At 41.1% G+C, this 16,797-nt stretch overlaps 1 protein-coding gene across 2 annotated transcripts; it reads left to right on the forward strand.

Annotated features, from left to right (window-relative positions):
* The first annotated feature begins 6,945 nt into the window (after window positions 1-6,945).
* pold3 (polymerase (DNA-directed), delta 3, accessory subunit) lies at window positions 6,946-15,877 on the forward strand. Of its 2 annotated transcripts, none has more exons than XM_030075512.1 (12): window positions 6,946-7,097; window positions 8,736-8,791; window positions 9,626-9,725; window positions 9,836-9,875; window positions 10,451-10,583; window positions 11,291-11,546; window positions 11,686-11,758; window positions 12,892-13,036; window positions 13,832-13,935; window positions 14,282-14,370; window positions 14,768-14,849; window positions 15,108-15,877. In XM_030075512.1, exons 1-12 carry the CDS (start codon window positions 7,041-7,043, stop codon window positions 15,317-15,319), a joined length of 1,347 nt encoding a protein of 448 aa, XP_029931372.1. In that variant the 5' UTR covers window positions 6,946-7,040; the 3' UTR covers window positions 15,320-15,877. The 2 variants fall into 2 exon arrangements, with proteins under 2 accessions (XP_029931372.1, XP_029931373.1); XM_030075513.1 differs by having other exon boundaries at window positions 14,771-14,849.
* The last annotated feature ends 920 nt before the right edge of the window (window positions 15,878-16,797 follow it).

Genomic DNA, 16,797 nt, shown 5'->3' on the forward strand with positions numbered 1-16,797 from the left:
CCCTCCTGTTGTGCAAAGCTTAATGGAGTGAATGAAAGTTAAACAATTGCCTATTTTGCCCATTTTAGTCCACTGGAATCCTTTCAAGGACCCCTGCAGGTCCCAGGACCCCAATTTGGGAACCACTGCAACAGTAGAGGGAAAATATAAGTGATGCATCTGTGGCAACTCTGAAACTGAGGCTGTGTGATGTAGATATCATTAAAGCTCATTACACACACACAAACACTCACACACACACACACACACACACAGCATGACACCAGTCCTTTGTCATCATTGTCATTTTCCTTTAATGAAGTCTCCTCCGTTGTCAGCTTCATAACCAACAGTGTGTGTGTGTGTGTGTGTGTGTGTGTGTGTGTGTGTGTTGTTGTTGTTGTTGTGAGATTTAATAAATTCATTAGAAACTGCAGCACTTTCTCAAGAGTGTTGCTGCTTTTTACAGATTTAATGAGTCTGAGAAAAAAAAAATGTAATTATTGGATCATTTTTCCTCATCAGCTGTCAGTCATGTGTGTTTTCACAAATTGAGAGTAAAATATATCCAACAAAGTCAAACGTGGATTCTGCTCTTTTTGAAGTCAACAAAGCTAATTGGACGTTTGTGTCTTGTAATTGTACATGCATTCGATGTTCGCCTGTAGAAATGCTTTTTACTATTTCAGCTGCTCTTTTACACTCCTTTTATTTCTCTGTCAATCTGTTCTGGCTGATATTCTCCCTCTCTTCTGTTTCTTTGGTGCTGATCTGATGGCCAACGTCACTCAAAACCTCAGCTGCAAACACATTTTCTGCTCCAGCGAACGACCAGAGAAAATGTTTCATGTGGTCACAGGAAGTGACAGGAAGTGAGGAAGTGAATATGCACCAGTCCATTCGTTGTTGTTGTGTTTTTTTTTTTTAATTTTAGCTCAGATTGTCCTGAGGATTTGAGCATCATAACTAAACTTTGTCCCGCTCATGTGTGACTGAGAACAGACAACTGGGATCACTGTTTCCCAAAGTGGAGGATCACCGGGGTCAGAAAAATGAGGAAGAGTTTAGTGTCCTTATTCTTTTCCTCTCTGGAGGTTTCTGAGTCTGATCCAGCACCAGGACTCTTGTCAGACCCTGAGGAAAACATCGTCTCACGTGTGACTCTGTGCTTTCATGTGTTTCTGCTGGTGTTGCTGCCATGAAAAGCTTTGGCTCGTGTGTAGCAGACATCAGTAGGACACTGTCCAGCCTGTCCTATCAGCAGCATCACAGTTTCTAGCTGCTTCCGCTGCTGTTTTCTGATCTCTCCGTGTGATTTCACTCGCTCGCGGCTCTGATGGAGGAGTGACGGCTGTCGTATGGCCGAGGAGCTCGGCGGCTACGGCTGTTAGCAGATAACTCCCCCAAGCCGCCGCCGCTCGGAGGTTTTAAATCACAAAACTAATCAGGATGTTCCGCCGGAGGGATCCCAAAGCCTCTGAAATGTGTCCGCAGGCAGAACGAGAGATTTCTCCGAGAGCAGATATTTCCTTTGCTGTGGATCTGACGCAGCAGATGGAGCGGGCGGGCGGGTTAGTGGAGGACAGAGAGCAGAGCGGCGGGCGAAAGGCAAAGCGCCGCAGTTTCTCCAGCATGTAGGAGATTTCCACAGGGGGATAAAAGAAAACCCTTTGCCCTCTGGGAAACACTTTGCATTCGCCATCTTGCACCAGAAAATCTCGGATAATAGAATCCATTATCAAGGTTTAACCCGGAGCAGACATCACGCATCTCCTCAGAACAGACAGTGTGAGCCGTGGGCCGCTGCCTTATTCAGCTGCTGCACGGCACATTTTCACCCTGCACTCTCCTTTAATGTGAATTTGATTGTATTTTTCCTTCAAACATTTTTAGACGATGTTTGTTTGCAGCCACTTTTACACTGTCTTGATGCAGCTCTCTGTTGTCCAGCTCTTCTTGTAAAAGAGATTGTTAATCTCAGTGGGGCTCCCTGCTTATTTCAGGCTCGCATAAAGAAGGACGAGCAAGGGAAGCCCCCTGTGGTGTTTCAGCATGAGGTTATGGGCTGAGACTGTGTTTTATTCCTCCATGTGAATTACTACACCAGTGTTACCAGTTTCCATCATTTGCCTTTTTAGGAGCATTTCATAAAATCACAAAATATCAGATACACAATTTAGGTTATATCATATGGTCATATGGTTATATTATCATTCTGATTGGTTCTAATAATGCCTGTAAACATAATGGAGTGCTAAGTACAAATTCATGTGGAGGCATAGAGTATAGTAGTTAGACAGAACACACTCTTTCTCAAATGATTAAAGTGGATTTTGGTGTGGTTGTGTTTTGTATACATTCAAGGAGGACGACGTGTCAGATCTCCTTTTTCAGCAGCTTTTTGCACGCTTTTTGGTTGTGCAAAAAGTGTTCCTCTCAGGTTCTGAGTGGCTGACACTCAAGAATCAAACCGGTGCAAATGAACGGCAGCAACATGTTGAGTCCATGCAGGCAGACATCAACAGAGGCCTGCTCCTCCTCTGGTAACACGCAGATTTCTGCTGAAGCTCGACTCTCTGTCTCGCCTGAACTCACACGCCTGGATAACGCAGGATGTGGTACATGTATGACGCTCAGTTAACACGGCGATTCTCAATGGCTGCCTGCTGGGTTACTGCTGAAAATGTAAAGCAATGTGATGTGACTCTGTAACGGCAGTCACACTATAAAAAGTTATGAACATGCTCAAACTGGCAGCAAATGTAGCAAAGCTGCTCACACTGAGGCTTCCGACGAGAGCCTTGGGTTTTAGATCGGCGGGTCGAACCACAGAGGATGAGACGAGCTCAGATTAACCTGAACATCAAAGCATCTCTGCTCCACTGAGGAGGAGAGCAAAGACTGAGGACAAACAGCCCTGAAACACTGACATACTGAATGAAACAATGAAATTATGAAACAATGGAAAAATGAAACAATAAAGCAATACAAAGATAAAACAATGAAACACTGCAACACCAAAATGATGGAAAAGGGAAACAATAAAACACTGAAACGGTGAAACAGTGAAACAAACAATGATACAATGAAACAGGAAACAATGAAATGATGAGACAATCAAACAATACAAAGCTAAAACGATGAAACACTGAAACGGTGAAACAGTGAAACAAACAATGATACAATGAAACAAGCAATGAAATGATGAAACATGAAATACTGAAACAATGAAACAATGAACCAGTGAAACAATGACACATGAGACAATGAAGCAGAGGTCACTTCACATATCACAGCAATATAAAAGTGTCCAGTCACACAGTGCAGCGGTTCAACGGCTAATTTTTTTTTTTTTTTTTTAAATGTGTGTCCATGTTTCCTCTTTGGTGGGTTCATTATTTTCTCGGGGATGAGCAGAGACGGCCGAGGATGGAAAGGTGAAGGTGGAGGAGAGACGGAGAGAAACGGAAGATCACAACAAGCTCGTTCCTCCCAGACCTCCATCTTTCTCAAGCTCCGCTCCGGCCAAAAGGTTTCGTGTTTTTATTCTGCCATCATTAGGGGAATATTTTTCCCCTCTCTGCCATCCCTCTGCTTGACATTTCTATCAGAAGCTGTGTTGTGCTGGACTGACCCGTCTCATTGTATGCAGATCAGCTGCTGAGCTCCGGCCTCTCAGCAGCACAGCCGGCTCAAGATTAAGAGCCGCTGCCGTCGAAATATCGGAGGAGCTCCTCTGTGAGCGAAGACACGAGCAAAACACCTGAATTAATCATCTCGTGTGTCCGGCGTGGGACAGAGACGGGACAGACGAGGGCTGTGATGCCAACATTTCACATTTTAAAAGCCTGGCTGGAAGCTGTGCAGCAGTTTGGGAGGAAACGATCAGTCATTACCAAAAGCTCATATTTATATTCATGTGTTCACTCTCAGTTGTAAATATTTATCTTCAGCTCAAATGTTTCCGTCTTTAGTCTATTAAAGTCTGAAGTGAGAGAAGTCATGTTACTTTGTGTGTATCTGTTCATATTTTAAACATTTTTACATGATTTACATGATTTTTTTCAGTGTCAGGAGTATTGAACTCAGTCTGTGGGATTATTCTTTGTATGTGTCTTCATTTTGAGGATGGGTCCAAATTATTTCAAAATAAATCATTAAAGGATCCCATGTTACACTGAATTTTCAGATTGAGCACGTAATAGAGATTTTTAGTTTTCCCAGCTTGAGGAATAGTGTTCTTACTTTAACCAAACCCAATGTCTGTGCTGATTTCCATTCAAACGAAATCCTGCTCCAATCAAGAAGAGTCTCAAAGGCAAATGCATCTTTTTTATTTATTTATTTATTTTATCATAAGCACTTCCTCCCCTGGAACCAATGAAAATGTTAATTTCAGTGCTTGCTTGTATATCTGTGTGAAATGCCCCAGAAAGCATCTGAACCAGCAACCTGACAGTAATTCAGTCTGTTACAAGAGCAGATGATGTGTGTCAGCTCTGCTCACTGCTCATGTCTCATCAGATGTCCTCACATGTTAAAACAGAGCAGTGCTGCTGATTTTACAGCCGTGGAAACTGGTTTGAGGAGGACGGTCCTGAACGCTGCACGTCTCAGGACTGACAGCAGAACCACCGACACTCTGCGAGGTTACAGGCTCGACTGGAGACATTTCCCCTCTTGGATTCCTCTGTTTGTGTTACTATCATTTTCTGCTCCATATATTGAATATTTACAATCATCCGTCTTTCCATTACATTGAAATCCTATCCGAGTCAAATCAGCATTTATATTGGCTGTGTTCTCCTGTGCTGTGGCAGGTGATGATCTCGTCTCTGCAGCCTGCAGGTATGCAGACAAATCTAATATTTTCGGGCCGGATTGTTTTCCTACAAAACAGGCTGATCATGCTAATTATATCACCATCCTTCACAGAGCCAGCAGCCTCATCACCTCATTCAGAAATCCAGGCTTTGCTGAGAATGACTTCAGCTGCTGCAGATGGACAGGCGGAGAGCAGACACACCTCCACATGTTTATTTTTGGGAGGACGCTGTTAGAAGTTGCGTCCATGTTGACCAATGATTTCCCTGCAGGATCTCAGATTGACGAAGAAGTCACTGGAAGTTTCTTTTTTCCATACTTTCCTTCTCGGTCGTCTCTGTAGCAGCAGCTCATTAAAACTCTGCCTCGCTCACATTCGTACTGACTGAGGTTTGATGTAGTAACAACTGCTGATGTTCACTTTCTCTTTTTCTGCACTCACTACAGCAGCTGTTTCTCTTCTCCTGACAAGTTGTTTTTATTTAATGAAAACACATTAACAGCAGTGATTATTATCCAGGCTTATCAGGGCTTTAGTGCAGCGAGATCTGTGTTTCTCTTGGCTGAACACACTGTCGCCACTTACAAAGGAGCCATTGTTGTCTTCATACAGTTTCATCTGTTTCTGCTGGAGAGAAACAGAGACACAGATAAGCCTTTTCCACACACAAAAGTTCTGGTTCTCATACTGATTCATGGTTCCTGGCTCGCATTTTGACCAGTTTTTGGAGTGGAGCCATTGCATCACTTACGATGGGGATGCACAAATACCAATACTGTTGGCAAAAACTTGTAGTAATACATGTCCACTTGATTTGCACCTGAGAACAACTATTTTCTGGTTCCACCTGAGAGCCGACTTTTAACCCTAACAGGTGAAAATCCGGTGCATGAACCTGAACAGAACTGATTCTTTGTTGGTGGAAAAGCGATAAGAGAGTGAAAGCTCCCAGTACAGCAGCAGACTGGGACCAGTGGCCGCCTCAGTGCCACTCTGTTGCTCGGATGTCAGTAGCTCAGCTCACTCCTCTCTCCTCCGGGCTCTTTGTTGTGCGTGCCGTGGCTCTAAGGAGGAGGACAGCCGATCACTTTGATCAGCAGAATGACCCGAGCTGCTGCTTCAACGCCCTGTGACTGAGACAAGACCTGCCTGCTGGGCTTGGGAAACACTGACCAGCAGCACTCAGCAACACTGCTGCCGCTGCCTGGAGGCAAACAAAATCATTTCACTCATCACACTTTAAGTCCATGTTGTAAACTGAAACCTCCATAGATTATTTTGTGTTCTGGTTTATTGACATCTCACTGGTTACGCTGGGAATTGCACTAAGATATTTTGCAGCAAAACACCTTGAACTTACATGATGAAATTCACACTCAGAAAATATCCACACATTGTTCAAAATCTGACACAAATACAGCGTTAACACACATTTATGGCTCATCAATCGCCACAGTATGATTTTTTTGGTCAAGAAAAATCTGTTTCTCTCCCCATAATAGGATATGGTTTCAAAACAAATAAATCAAATCAAATCAAATATAAATATTTTGCAAAATTGTTACTTAAAATGGTACATTTATGTTACTATGTAAAACAACACACACTGTGGCTATGTGTGTGTAGTGTCCCAGACTCCTTTTCAATAGTACCAGGTAGGTAGGTAGGTAGGTAGATACTTTATTCATCCTGCAGGAAATTCACATTTTCTTCAGCAGTATCCACAGATTACAAATTAAGTAAATCAAAAAATAGAAATAAAGAATAAGATCTAAGTATAACAGAATAAGATCTGAGTACAACAGAATAACCTAAGTACAACCCAGTGTTCAAAAAGCAATGTGCAACAAAAAAAAAAACAGAAAAAACTGTGTGCATGGGTGTATAAAATGTGCATAGAGGTAGGTCAATGTGCAAATTTAGAAGAACCAATGTGCAAATTGATCTACATTCATTTTAAATGATTATTAAGTTATTATTTGTTTGTTTGTTTGTTTGTTTGTTTATATCAAAGACCTAATTAGAGGGGCTGGACAGTTTATCATGCACCACAGCCAGGTGACCTCAGGCTGTAGCCACCATAGATAGCCACTGCTCGCCGCTAGAGGGCAGCGTCTCGTCTCACAGGGAGGAAAGAGCAGCACACGTGACAAATCACCGGAAGTAAATAAAGAGTGTTCCCGCGCAGTTAAATTGACACAGCGGCGAGCTTCGTTGACACATCAAAATTAACACAATGGATGAACTCTATCTGGATAACATCGACGAGTTCGTCAACGACCACAACAAGATAGTAAGTGAAGCACTGGTTTGAGATGTTCTCGCTCACAGTATCAGTGAGCTGCGCCGACGGGTGAGCCGGTGTGTCCAGAGTTCATGTTAATATGCCGGTCTGCTTGTTGTTCGGCAGCGTTACATGCACTACAAAGCACAACTAAAGGCCATTTCAGAATCGTTAGGGTCTTTTGATAATTTCGGCGTATAGATGACTCAGTAAGCAGCGCTGAAATCAGGTCAAACTTCAGATTTCAGGGTGGATTTGCCCCGTCATGTTTCTGCCGCCAACGACGCTGGTCCATGTTTGATTTGGTGAAATTAACCGTTGTTGTCTTTGTAACGCCAACGCTTCATGACGGGGACAGTCCACTCCAAAACTCGGAGCTTTGTTGAAATATGAGTCTCTTGTTGTGTTTACTGTACGCCGAAGTGAAGAGTGATATCCAAGGATTCATTTGAGATTGAAAATGTAGTTCGACCTGACATAAAACTGTGCCGACGAGACGCGTTTTAAAATTGACAGATTTTTTCAATGAGAGTTTGGTGCTTAACTCGAAGACTAACGGCTTTTTGTTTGACAAGCAGCTGCCATCCAGGTCAACGGCATTCTGGTTCCTTTGACGCAGAAGTCAGCAACCTTACTACTACTACTACTACTACTACTACTACTCCTACTACTCCTCCTCCTACTACTACTACTACTACTTTACACACTACTGTGAGGAATCTTTTGCGATGTCATGCTATCTGTCTGTGTGTATATGTACTAACATGAGGTATCTTTTGCGATGTCATGTTATCTATATCTGTCTTTGGGTCACTGAAAAGCGCTATATAAATAAAATGGATTATTATTATTATTATTATTATTATTGCTATTATCAAAAGAGCCACTTTAGCCCCTTTTCCACCAAATGAAATTCATCTGGAGCAACAAAACAGATGTAATAACATAGCTCATAAGGTTTTATATGTAGTTATACTATACATACCAAAACTGTAGTTTGTTGCAAAAGAAAATACTAAACTCTTATGAAGAGGAGAAAAAAAATACACTGGTTTATGTAGGCCTACTGTGAAATAAGTTAAACACAGAACTATGCAAGCCTGTTTGAGTCTCCATATTTGTGAAAAATGAGTCAAATAAAAAGGAGCACACTTTGAAATAAATACAACACATAGTTGCAAAGAGTAAACATAAAAAAAATAGGAGAGTTTGTGTGTTATTACGGTGCCACATTTCAAGTGTAGAGGTAAGCATGCATCGCTGGCAATGGAAGCAAATGAATCTGTCCACGCAGAACTTAACTCTCTATTTTCCTCCAGGACTTTTCTTTTTTCAGAGTGTAGCTGGAAACCTGCAGGGAAAGACCCCAGGCGATGGTCATAGTAGGATGTGACACATATTTTTATTGATGAAATACAGTTGTCACAGTATCACCTTGAACTCCGAGATAAGAAGATTGCCCACTATGCAACAAAAACTAAATAGATATAGCTGTTATTTATCTCTGTTTTATTTTTTGGTAGAACTACAGGGAGCCACTGCTGATGGGCTGAAGAGCTTAAATTTTCTTTCCCCCAGTTTGATCATTTTGACAGCCAGCGATACAGGTAACGCACATTTTAACTGTTTGTTGTCTTTATCTAATAGGTGACCTATAAATGGCTGAGTCTCACTCTGGGGGTCCATGTCAATGTGGCAAAACAGTGAGTATTCCTGTGCTGTCACATAAAATACGGCTGCAAAGGTTATTTTCACAGCAAGAGTTGAAGTAACACACAGCTGTCAACCATTTCACTGCCTTGGTTACACTGACAACACTCACCATCAACTAGGGCTGCATGATATGGACAAAATTCATACCTCGATATTAATGCCAAATATCTCAATAGTGATATGATAGAGGATATGACTATGGGTTCACACTTATTTGAATTGAGCTTTGTTCAAAAAATAAACAATATGACAAACTGGATGTAGAAAATGTTTTTTCTCAAAATATTTTTTCAATCAGAACAGACCAATCACTGTCCTGGGCTAACTCTAAATTTATTATCTTCCATCCTGTTGCGTTTTGAGAACTTAATGTCATGCATGTTCATGTCTAGAAAACAATATGATAATGATGTATCGTTAAGCATTGCTATCAACTAATAATTTTGCACAATAAATTTGCCTTTGAGACAGTCTCACAGGTAGATATTGGCACTTGACATGACCTACTAAGACATTGTGCAAGTTCAGCATGGCATACACTTCAGTTATATATAGTCTGTAAAGTGATTAAACATTCACCCATATTTTGTTCTGGTTAACCATAACCAGTATTGGAAAATATGGTGTAATGGCAGGTAGAATCAGAAGTACTCATATTTATTTTATTTAAGAAAGCACAATGCACATTAATGAAGATGAGCAGGAAAGTCTGTCATGTTCAGCTGCCATACAGGTTAACTTCCATCCACAGGCCCTGATATACAGAGACAGGAACTTGTTTTTAAAGCTAAAATACCGATGCACATGTGTGTCCTTTTTTCCAGAATGCTGTACCATTACCTGGATCACAAGAGGAAAGAAAGCTCAGCTCAGCTCCACGCCACCTATCTTGTGTCTGGCAAGTTGGTTGAGAACGGCCAAACGGTAGGGGAGCAAGCAAATCGACCAGAGCCAGTTTTGGCACCATCCTCACCTTTTGTAGACATGTTTTGACTTTATTTGTCACAGAGTTTTCTGTCTTGCTTCCTTTTCAGAGCCACAGAGTTTCAGTGGTCAGAGAGGAGCAGCTAGAAGGTAGGTTTCTGCAACAAGCTGCAGCACCAACACAGATCATGTTTTTGACCTTTGATGATTGAGCCTTACTGTCATTAAACACTGGGTACATTCCTGCTAGGGTCCAAAATGAACCTTTTGGCTCATCTGCCAATGTCAAGTAAACTGAGAAAAATGCCAGCCAAAAATTCTTCTTACCAGCCATAAAACTATGTCATACGTTATTTACACACTTTGCTTTTGAGCTTTGTATTTTAGCCAGGATCTCATCAGCTCAGATGACACCTCTTGCAAAAATCTCTCACCAACATCCGTGACTTTCCTCTTAATCTGCTCGTTTTCTTTTTGGTGGCCTAACACCAGAAGTCTGTCGCCAGATCTCTAATAACATGGAAAATGGATGTTTCTTATGGTAAAAATATCGACAGACATGGTGTAGAATGCGCCAGATAGTACTACGCAGCTTTGATTTGATTGGCTGATATCACAATAGGTACGGTGGGCAGTGAGGGTCTATTCAAAATAACGAAAGAAAGAAATGAGCTCCGTCTAAAGTTTCCCAGCAGACACGTGATGTTGTGTGTTCCTTCTTACAGATGTCAAGTCCAAGATGAGTGTGACAGTCAGCGTCCACGTGTACAGCGTCCAGAAAGCTGGACTGAAAGACAGCGGCCCGCTCTACAGCGTCGACTACGATGCTGTGAAAAACAACCTGAAGAACTGCAGCAGGTACAGCTGGAGAGGGATCAGGGGTTTTACACAGCTGTGGAAGATCTGGAAATGTATGGTATTTTATAGTTTTTAGGACTTTGTAAAAGGTTGGGAAATAAAATAAATTGTGCTTGGCCCACAAGGTCACTGGTTAAAAAAACTTTAGACCGATGGGGGAAAAATGAACTGCCACAGGGGAAAAAAACAAAGCAGGAACATCAATTCTTGTGCCTCCTTTGGCAACTGCTGTCAGTATGTGTTATTGATTGTGAAGCAGAAAACTCAGCACAGTTGACTTAAACTAAATCGAGGCTAAACCAATAACATGACTGCATATTCCAAGTAGATGTAGACCCGCTTTAATCTCACATAGAGTATTGCAGTCCTGTTAACAGTCATTCAGCCACTTCCAGCCTCCATCAGAGGAAGCACAGAGTTTACTTGTCAAATTCAGTCAAGATATAAGACCTGGAACAGAAAATCCTTAACCTGTAACTAAGACCCCTTAACTCTGAATTCCTCTGCTTTCCATTTGTTCACCCCTGATGAGCTTCTCTTTCTGGGAGAAAACATCACCTCTGACTCGGAGGCACTGACCCTCGTCAGTCATTGTCAGTAGAAATTCATAGAATCAAAAGAGTTCAGAGATCAAAACCAGAATGATCAGCTGATGGTGGTGTAGGTCGTGTGTCGGCCGGTGGTGAATTCTCTCGCTGTGCTTGCAGGTACAGCGCCATTCGCTGTGCCAGCGCGGTGCCCATGTCCTCGGCGGAGGTGCAGCAGGCCAGGGAGATGGAGCGGGCTGTGGTGCCAGAGCCTCAAAATGCAAAAACTGTCATGAACGGCCACGCCAGTGTGGCTTCGAAACCTTCCACCAAGCCGCCTAAAGGCATCATGGGAATGTTTGCAAATAAGCCTACCCCCAAGAACGAGGACGCCGGCAAGGAGATAAAGCTGGAGCCGAAAGAGAGTGCAGCTGTGGTATGGTTTTAGCTCTTCAGTGTGGCTGATGATTATTTATAAAGAAATGTATATGTAGAAATGTAAATTGTTCAAGTATTATTATTATTACTATTATTATTATCATTATTATTATTTTAATTGTGTTGTTAAATCGTAGGTTGAGGCCCCCAAAACCAAACCAGCTGCAAAGACCAATCCAATGGCCAACTTCTTTGGGAATCAAGCAGCAAGTGAGTGAAATCAGAGTCATTCACACCAGCTCAGTCTCTTTACACTTTATTACTGTGTGTGTGTGTGGGTGTGTGTGTGTGTGGGCTGAGAACATAACCTTAAAAAGAAGGCTAAAGGCTTATTTTTGCTCCCTTTATGTACGACAATACACACACTTCCATGCATCCTTTATGTTCGCATCAGTGTTAAGCAATAAATCCACTAGAGGGCAGCTCAGAGTCTAAACTTTCTGACGCCAACAACACACATGGCGACGGTGGAGGAGGGCGTAATAATGGACCTGAGGCGGCGTTGTTGACGGCGAGGACGTCTGCGAGGTCATTAAACACATCACGAAATGACGGTGGAGAATTCTTTTGTCTAATATTAGTAATTTTAAAATTGTCTTCTCCATGTCTCGCTCATGGATTGGTCTCGCTTAAACTATTAGCTTGAACTACACCTTCCACAATTTCCGGTGGTACCGCTCCGTTTTATGCACAAATTCAGACGAAATGAACACATGAACATCTGAATGTAACACTGAGTATAACACTGAGTATAAATGAGCTTTATATTATATTAAATTAGCTTTATATTAAGGGTTACTGCATTTTGAAGAAGAAAAAAACACTTGAGAAAAGCTGTGGCCTCAAGGTTAGAGAAGGGGCTTGTGAGCGGAAGGTTGCCGGTTTAATCCCAGGACCAGAGCGAGTGAATGAACAGCACTCTCCCTCTACACTGCTGATGTGCCCTTGAGCAAGGCACTTAACCCCAAAAACCCCACCACTCCAGTGGAGCTGCTCGGTGGCTGGCGGGGCAGACTGTGGTTGTAGTGGACAGCTCGCAGGTGTGAACGTGTGGAGCATACTACCCTGAGTAAATAAAGGTTTAAAAAATATATATATAAATCTTAAAGTACAAGAGGGGGAAAAATAGAAGCACCACAGAGAGAGGGAAGCAGCTTCCAGGGTGTTGAGTGGGCAAATATTAATTCTAATCAAATTATTAGCTCACATCAAATAATGTTGAGTAGTTTAGAAAAAACAGATGAGTCGAATCAAAATGAGATCAGAATAAAATATTAATGTTGACCCTCAAAAGATGTTGGATGATGAACTTTGTGACTGAACGCTGTGCCTCGCCTCACCAGAGAGACCGGAAAAAACTGTGAAGGAGGAGGAAGGAGCCCCATCATCCTCCTCAGTGGAGCAGAGACCTTCAAGTTCACGAGCTGAAGAAATTCAAGAGGCTGTCACAGTGGAGCAGCCGAGGGAGGCGAAGAAAGAGTCCAGGAGGTGTGTGTGTGTGTGTGTGTGTGTGTGTGTGTGTGTGTGTGTGTTTTCCTGTGGGAAGGCTGTAACAAATGACCAGACGGTATTTCACAAAGCAGGATTAGAAAATTAGCCAGACAACTGTGTTACTTACTGATAATGATTTGTCACACTTGCTGATGTTGCTAATAATATAATCTCTTGTGCTATTATGTTTGTTTGTTTGTTTGTTTTTTAAACAGGTCAGCCAATACTGGGCAATAACTTTTTAAATATAAAAGATACCATTAGAAAAGCTCACTTCATCTCCGCTGACTGCCTTACACTCTCTGACTGGGAGCCAATCAGTGGCTCTGTATCAAACATGGCTCCTGATTGGCTGCCTGCTTACTTCCTTTCCTTTTCTCATTCCAGTCATTACTAACTTGGTTCACTGTAGAAGTGAGCGAGCAAGTTTTAAAGTACCGCAGCAAATGTTTCTGTTCACGGAATAGCAGTGAAAACAAGAAAGGTTACATATTTGAGGGGAAAAAATGTGAGCCAAAATTGATTTAGGACACTGAATTTAGCAATTTGATTTAAAAAAAAAAAAAAAAAAAAATCACTTTTAGCCTGCACATATTCAGCTTTCAGTGTGGATAACTTCAAATAATCAACAACCAAAAACAAACAAAAAAAATCAAATCCAGGACAGAAAATGTCTCTATCCTTGATCCAATTTTTCTTGTCTGCGTTAAAACTTTGAATGTTAATGAAGTTTTAATGTTTGAAACGGATCTAAACATGATTCAATTTTGAAACGTTTGATCCCCCTTGAAGCAAAACCAAGCGAGTAGAGGACTCTGACAGCGAGGAGGAGAAAATGGAGAAGAAAAAGAGACGCAGGATTAAGAAACCTGAGCCAGACAGCAGCGACGACGAGGGTGAGTGTAGCCGGCGAGTCGAGCTTCATAATTTAAGTTGTCAAATACGATTGTGCAAACTGCCTCGCACCACGGCTCCCTGAACAAATGCATGAAGAGTAAAATGAATGAGTACATTTGATTGAGTACACATAATACTTTTTTTGCAGCTGTACTGCCATGTCCCATAGTGTTACAGTCACTGTGAAGAATGTGTATTAGCTAGAGAGCGATTGACTCATATTCCTCTGCCACATTCTTCCCAGAAATGAACACTGTGAAAAAAAATATTGACTTTTGAACAGGGGAAATATGAAGGATCCTTGTAATCGAGCATAAGGAAAACTGACATTTATTTACCATGCAGTCATTCCAGATTCTCCCCAGAGGCACGAAGCGAGGGAGCCGTCTCCCCGCTCCGAACGAGAGGAGATGACGTCCGCGTCCCGTCCGCAGGTAAACACTCAGCTCCATCAAGACATTCAAATAAATCCATACTCTTTGAAATGACTTGCCTCAGGTCTGTGTGTTTCCACCACCACTATTTGTTTATGCAGAGCAGAAATAAGGTTCCAAGAACTGGTGCAACATACAGTAACCGAGGAAAACAGTTTGGGCTTGGAGAACCGAAAAATAAAACTATAAATTTTTCTAGCAAAGTGAAGCATCGCCTTACATGTGATGTGTGTGGTGATGCTGATGTAATTTCTTTAGCGTCAATCTGTAGGAAATACAAAGTCCTGGTGTTTTTATGTATTTATTTTTATTTTATTAGACTTAAATAAAATGTTCATGTACTATATGTTGAATAATTATGTGATTAATGATTCATTTGTTCCTGTTAATTGTGCAGCAGGAGAACTCTGGAATTAAGACGAGGAAGAGGAGGCGGGTCCTGAAATCTCGTACCTTTGTGGATGAAGAGGGATGCATAGGTATGGTGCCAGTTAATGCTGTGAATGCGAATTAAATGTAGGGGAAATTAATAAATTTTTTGACTGGGTTACATTTTTTCACTTTATTTCAAATAGAATTAGTTTTACCAAAAAAAATGTACGTACATAAAGAAGATAACAGATAAAAGCTGCTAAATAAACCAGTATGTTTTTTCTCCAGAATAAGGCCACAGGTTGTTTAAGTGTAGTTGAAGAATTTGTTGAAATATTTAACCCCAGGCGATCTCTTGTCCACAGTGACAGAGAAAGGCTATGAGAGCGAGTCGTACTCGGAGACCGAAGACGATGTTCAGCCCACCAGATCAGCTCCGAAAGATCCAATCCCTGCAAAAATACCAGCAAGCAGGAAAGAGGACGAGAAGCCGACGAAAAGTCAAAAGAAAGCTGCCGCCAGTGCAAACAAAGGAACCAAACAAGCTTCAATCATGGGGTTTTTCCAGAAGAAGTGATGGAGGACGGTTTCAGACAATTTAGTTAGCACTGATTAGGAAACACTTGGTGTTTCAGGTCAAGTCCCCCTCAGCTGCCGCACGTCACATGGACAAAAACATAACCTGAGAACTGAAGCACTCGAAAAAAAAATCTGTCAGTTTCAGCATGTTAATGTTTCCATATATTTTACTTTAACCTCTTTGTGAGTACCTGTGTGTGTAAGTTCTGCAATGAGAAGTACCATGTGTTGTCTCAAGTTTGATATAAAAATGTTTAAATATATATGTAAATAGGTGGTGCATGCTACCGGTGATAAAGGCTTATTCTATAGCCGGGAGGTTTCCGAGGGTAAACTGTGTATTTTATACCTCACTCAAGCTGTCTGTGGGCATAAATCAATATTTTGGAAAAGCTGATGGAAAAGCTTGTTCCTGTGATCTGATCGTATGTATGGCAGCTTTTCTGATGAGGGTCCCGTGTCCTCACTTACAGGATGGCCAATTGGCCATCAGCATGTCTTTTTATCAGTGAACACATGACCAGCAGGTTATATTCATTAAAGTATTTTGTGTAAACTCTGGTGTCTTCCTTTGGGGAATGCCAAGTTATGCTGGAGATTTTTCACTAATATGAGCCCATAATAATAATAATAATAATAATAATAATAAAACTTAGGTGGATGTTTTTGTCCAGCATTGCCTGTGGTAACGAGGGAGCTATAGAAAGCTGAAGTCATACTTTTGTATGCTTTAAGTTGGCCTAACACTATAATATAATAACTGTCACTAATAAATAGTAAATTATAGGTTTTTCCAGTTAATGTTGAAATATTAACAATGTTTACTTATTACACAGCAAACTGCTTACTAACAGTTTATCGTTGCACACATAACACTTATTAAGTATTTGTTAATGAATTTCAAATTTGTAAACCTTTAAGAAACTTAAGATACATCAGATATGTCATAACACTGTCAAGTACTACTAACGTCTGTACCAACTATGATAGCCATCCCATTACCCATTAACAAATAGTTAATAAAAACTGTGTAGTGCATCATTAAACTAATTATAAAGCTGGATATTTTTAATTAAGCTGTTGAGGCTTTGTAACAGTCTGTGTTGGCTTTAACGCCCGAGAATCAACACTTGTGGTTATATTTAATTATTATAAGCAGTAGTTGCAGCTTTATAATAGCCATGTTAATAATGTTCACAGATGCTTTGCAAAGTATCTATTAACTATTTAACAAGGTATTATAATTATTAGCTGCAACTTTATAATTGCCATTGAAATAATGTTTATAGATGATCTACTAGCGACTTATTACCCATTAACATACATGTTATGTAAAGTGTTATAAAATATCTATCTCCATCCAAACATCTATCTGCGTAATCAGCTTTTACACTGATTTCTTTAAGCTTTACAAATCATTAGGTAATCACTGACAAATGGCTGGTCAGCTGGGTGCTCTGCTACTTCAGTGTCTGG

This window comes from Myripristis murdjan, chromosome 17, assembly GCF_902150065.1.
Source record: "Myripristis murdjan chromosome 17, fMyrMur1.1, whole genome shotgun sequence".
Lineage (NCBI taxonomy): Eukaryota > Metazoa > Chordata > Actinopteri > Holocentriformes > Holocentridae > Myripristis > Myripristis murdjan.

Coding starts and splice junctions, on each gene's coding strand:
- pold3 (XM_030075512.1), top strand. CDS start 7,041: ATGGATGAACTCTATCTGGATAACATCGACGAGTTCGTCAACGACCAC. Junction 8,792..9,625: donor CATGTCAATGTGGCAAAACA/GTGAGTATTCCT, acceptor CCTTTTTTCCAG/AATGCTGTACCATTACCTGG. Junction 11,759..12,891: donor CTTTGGGAATCAAGCAGCAA/GTGAGTGAAATC, acceptor TCGCCTCACCAG/AGAGACCGGAAAAAACTGTG.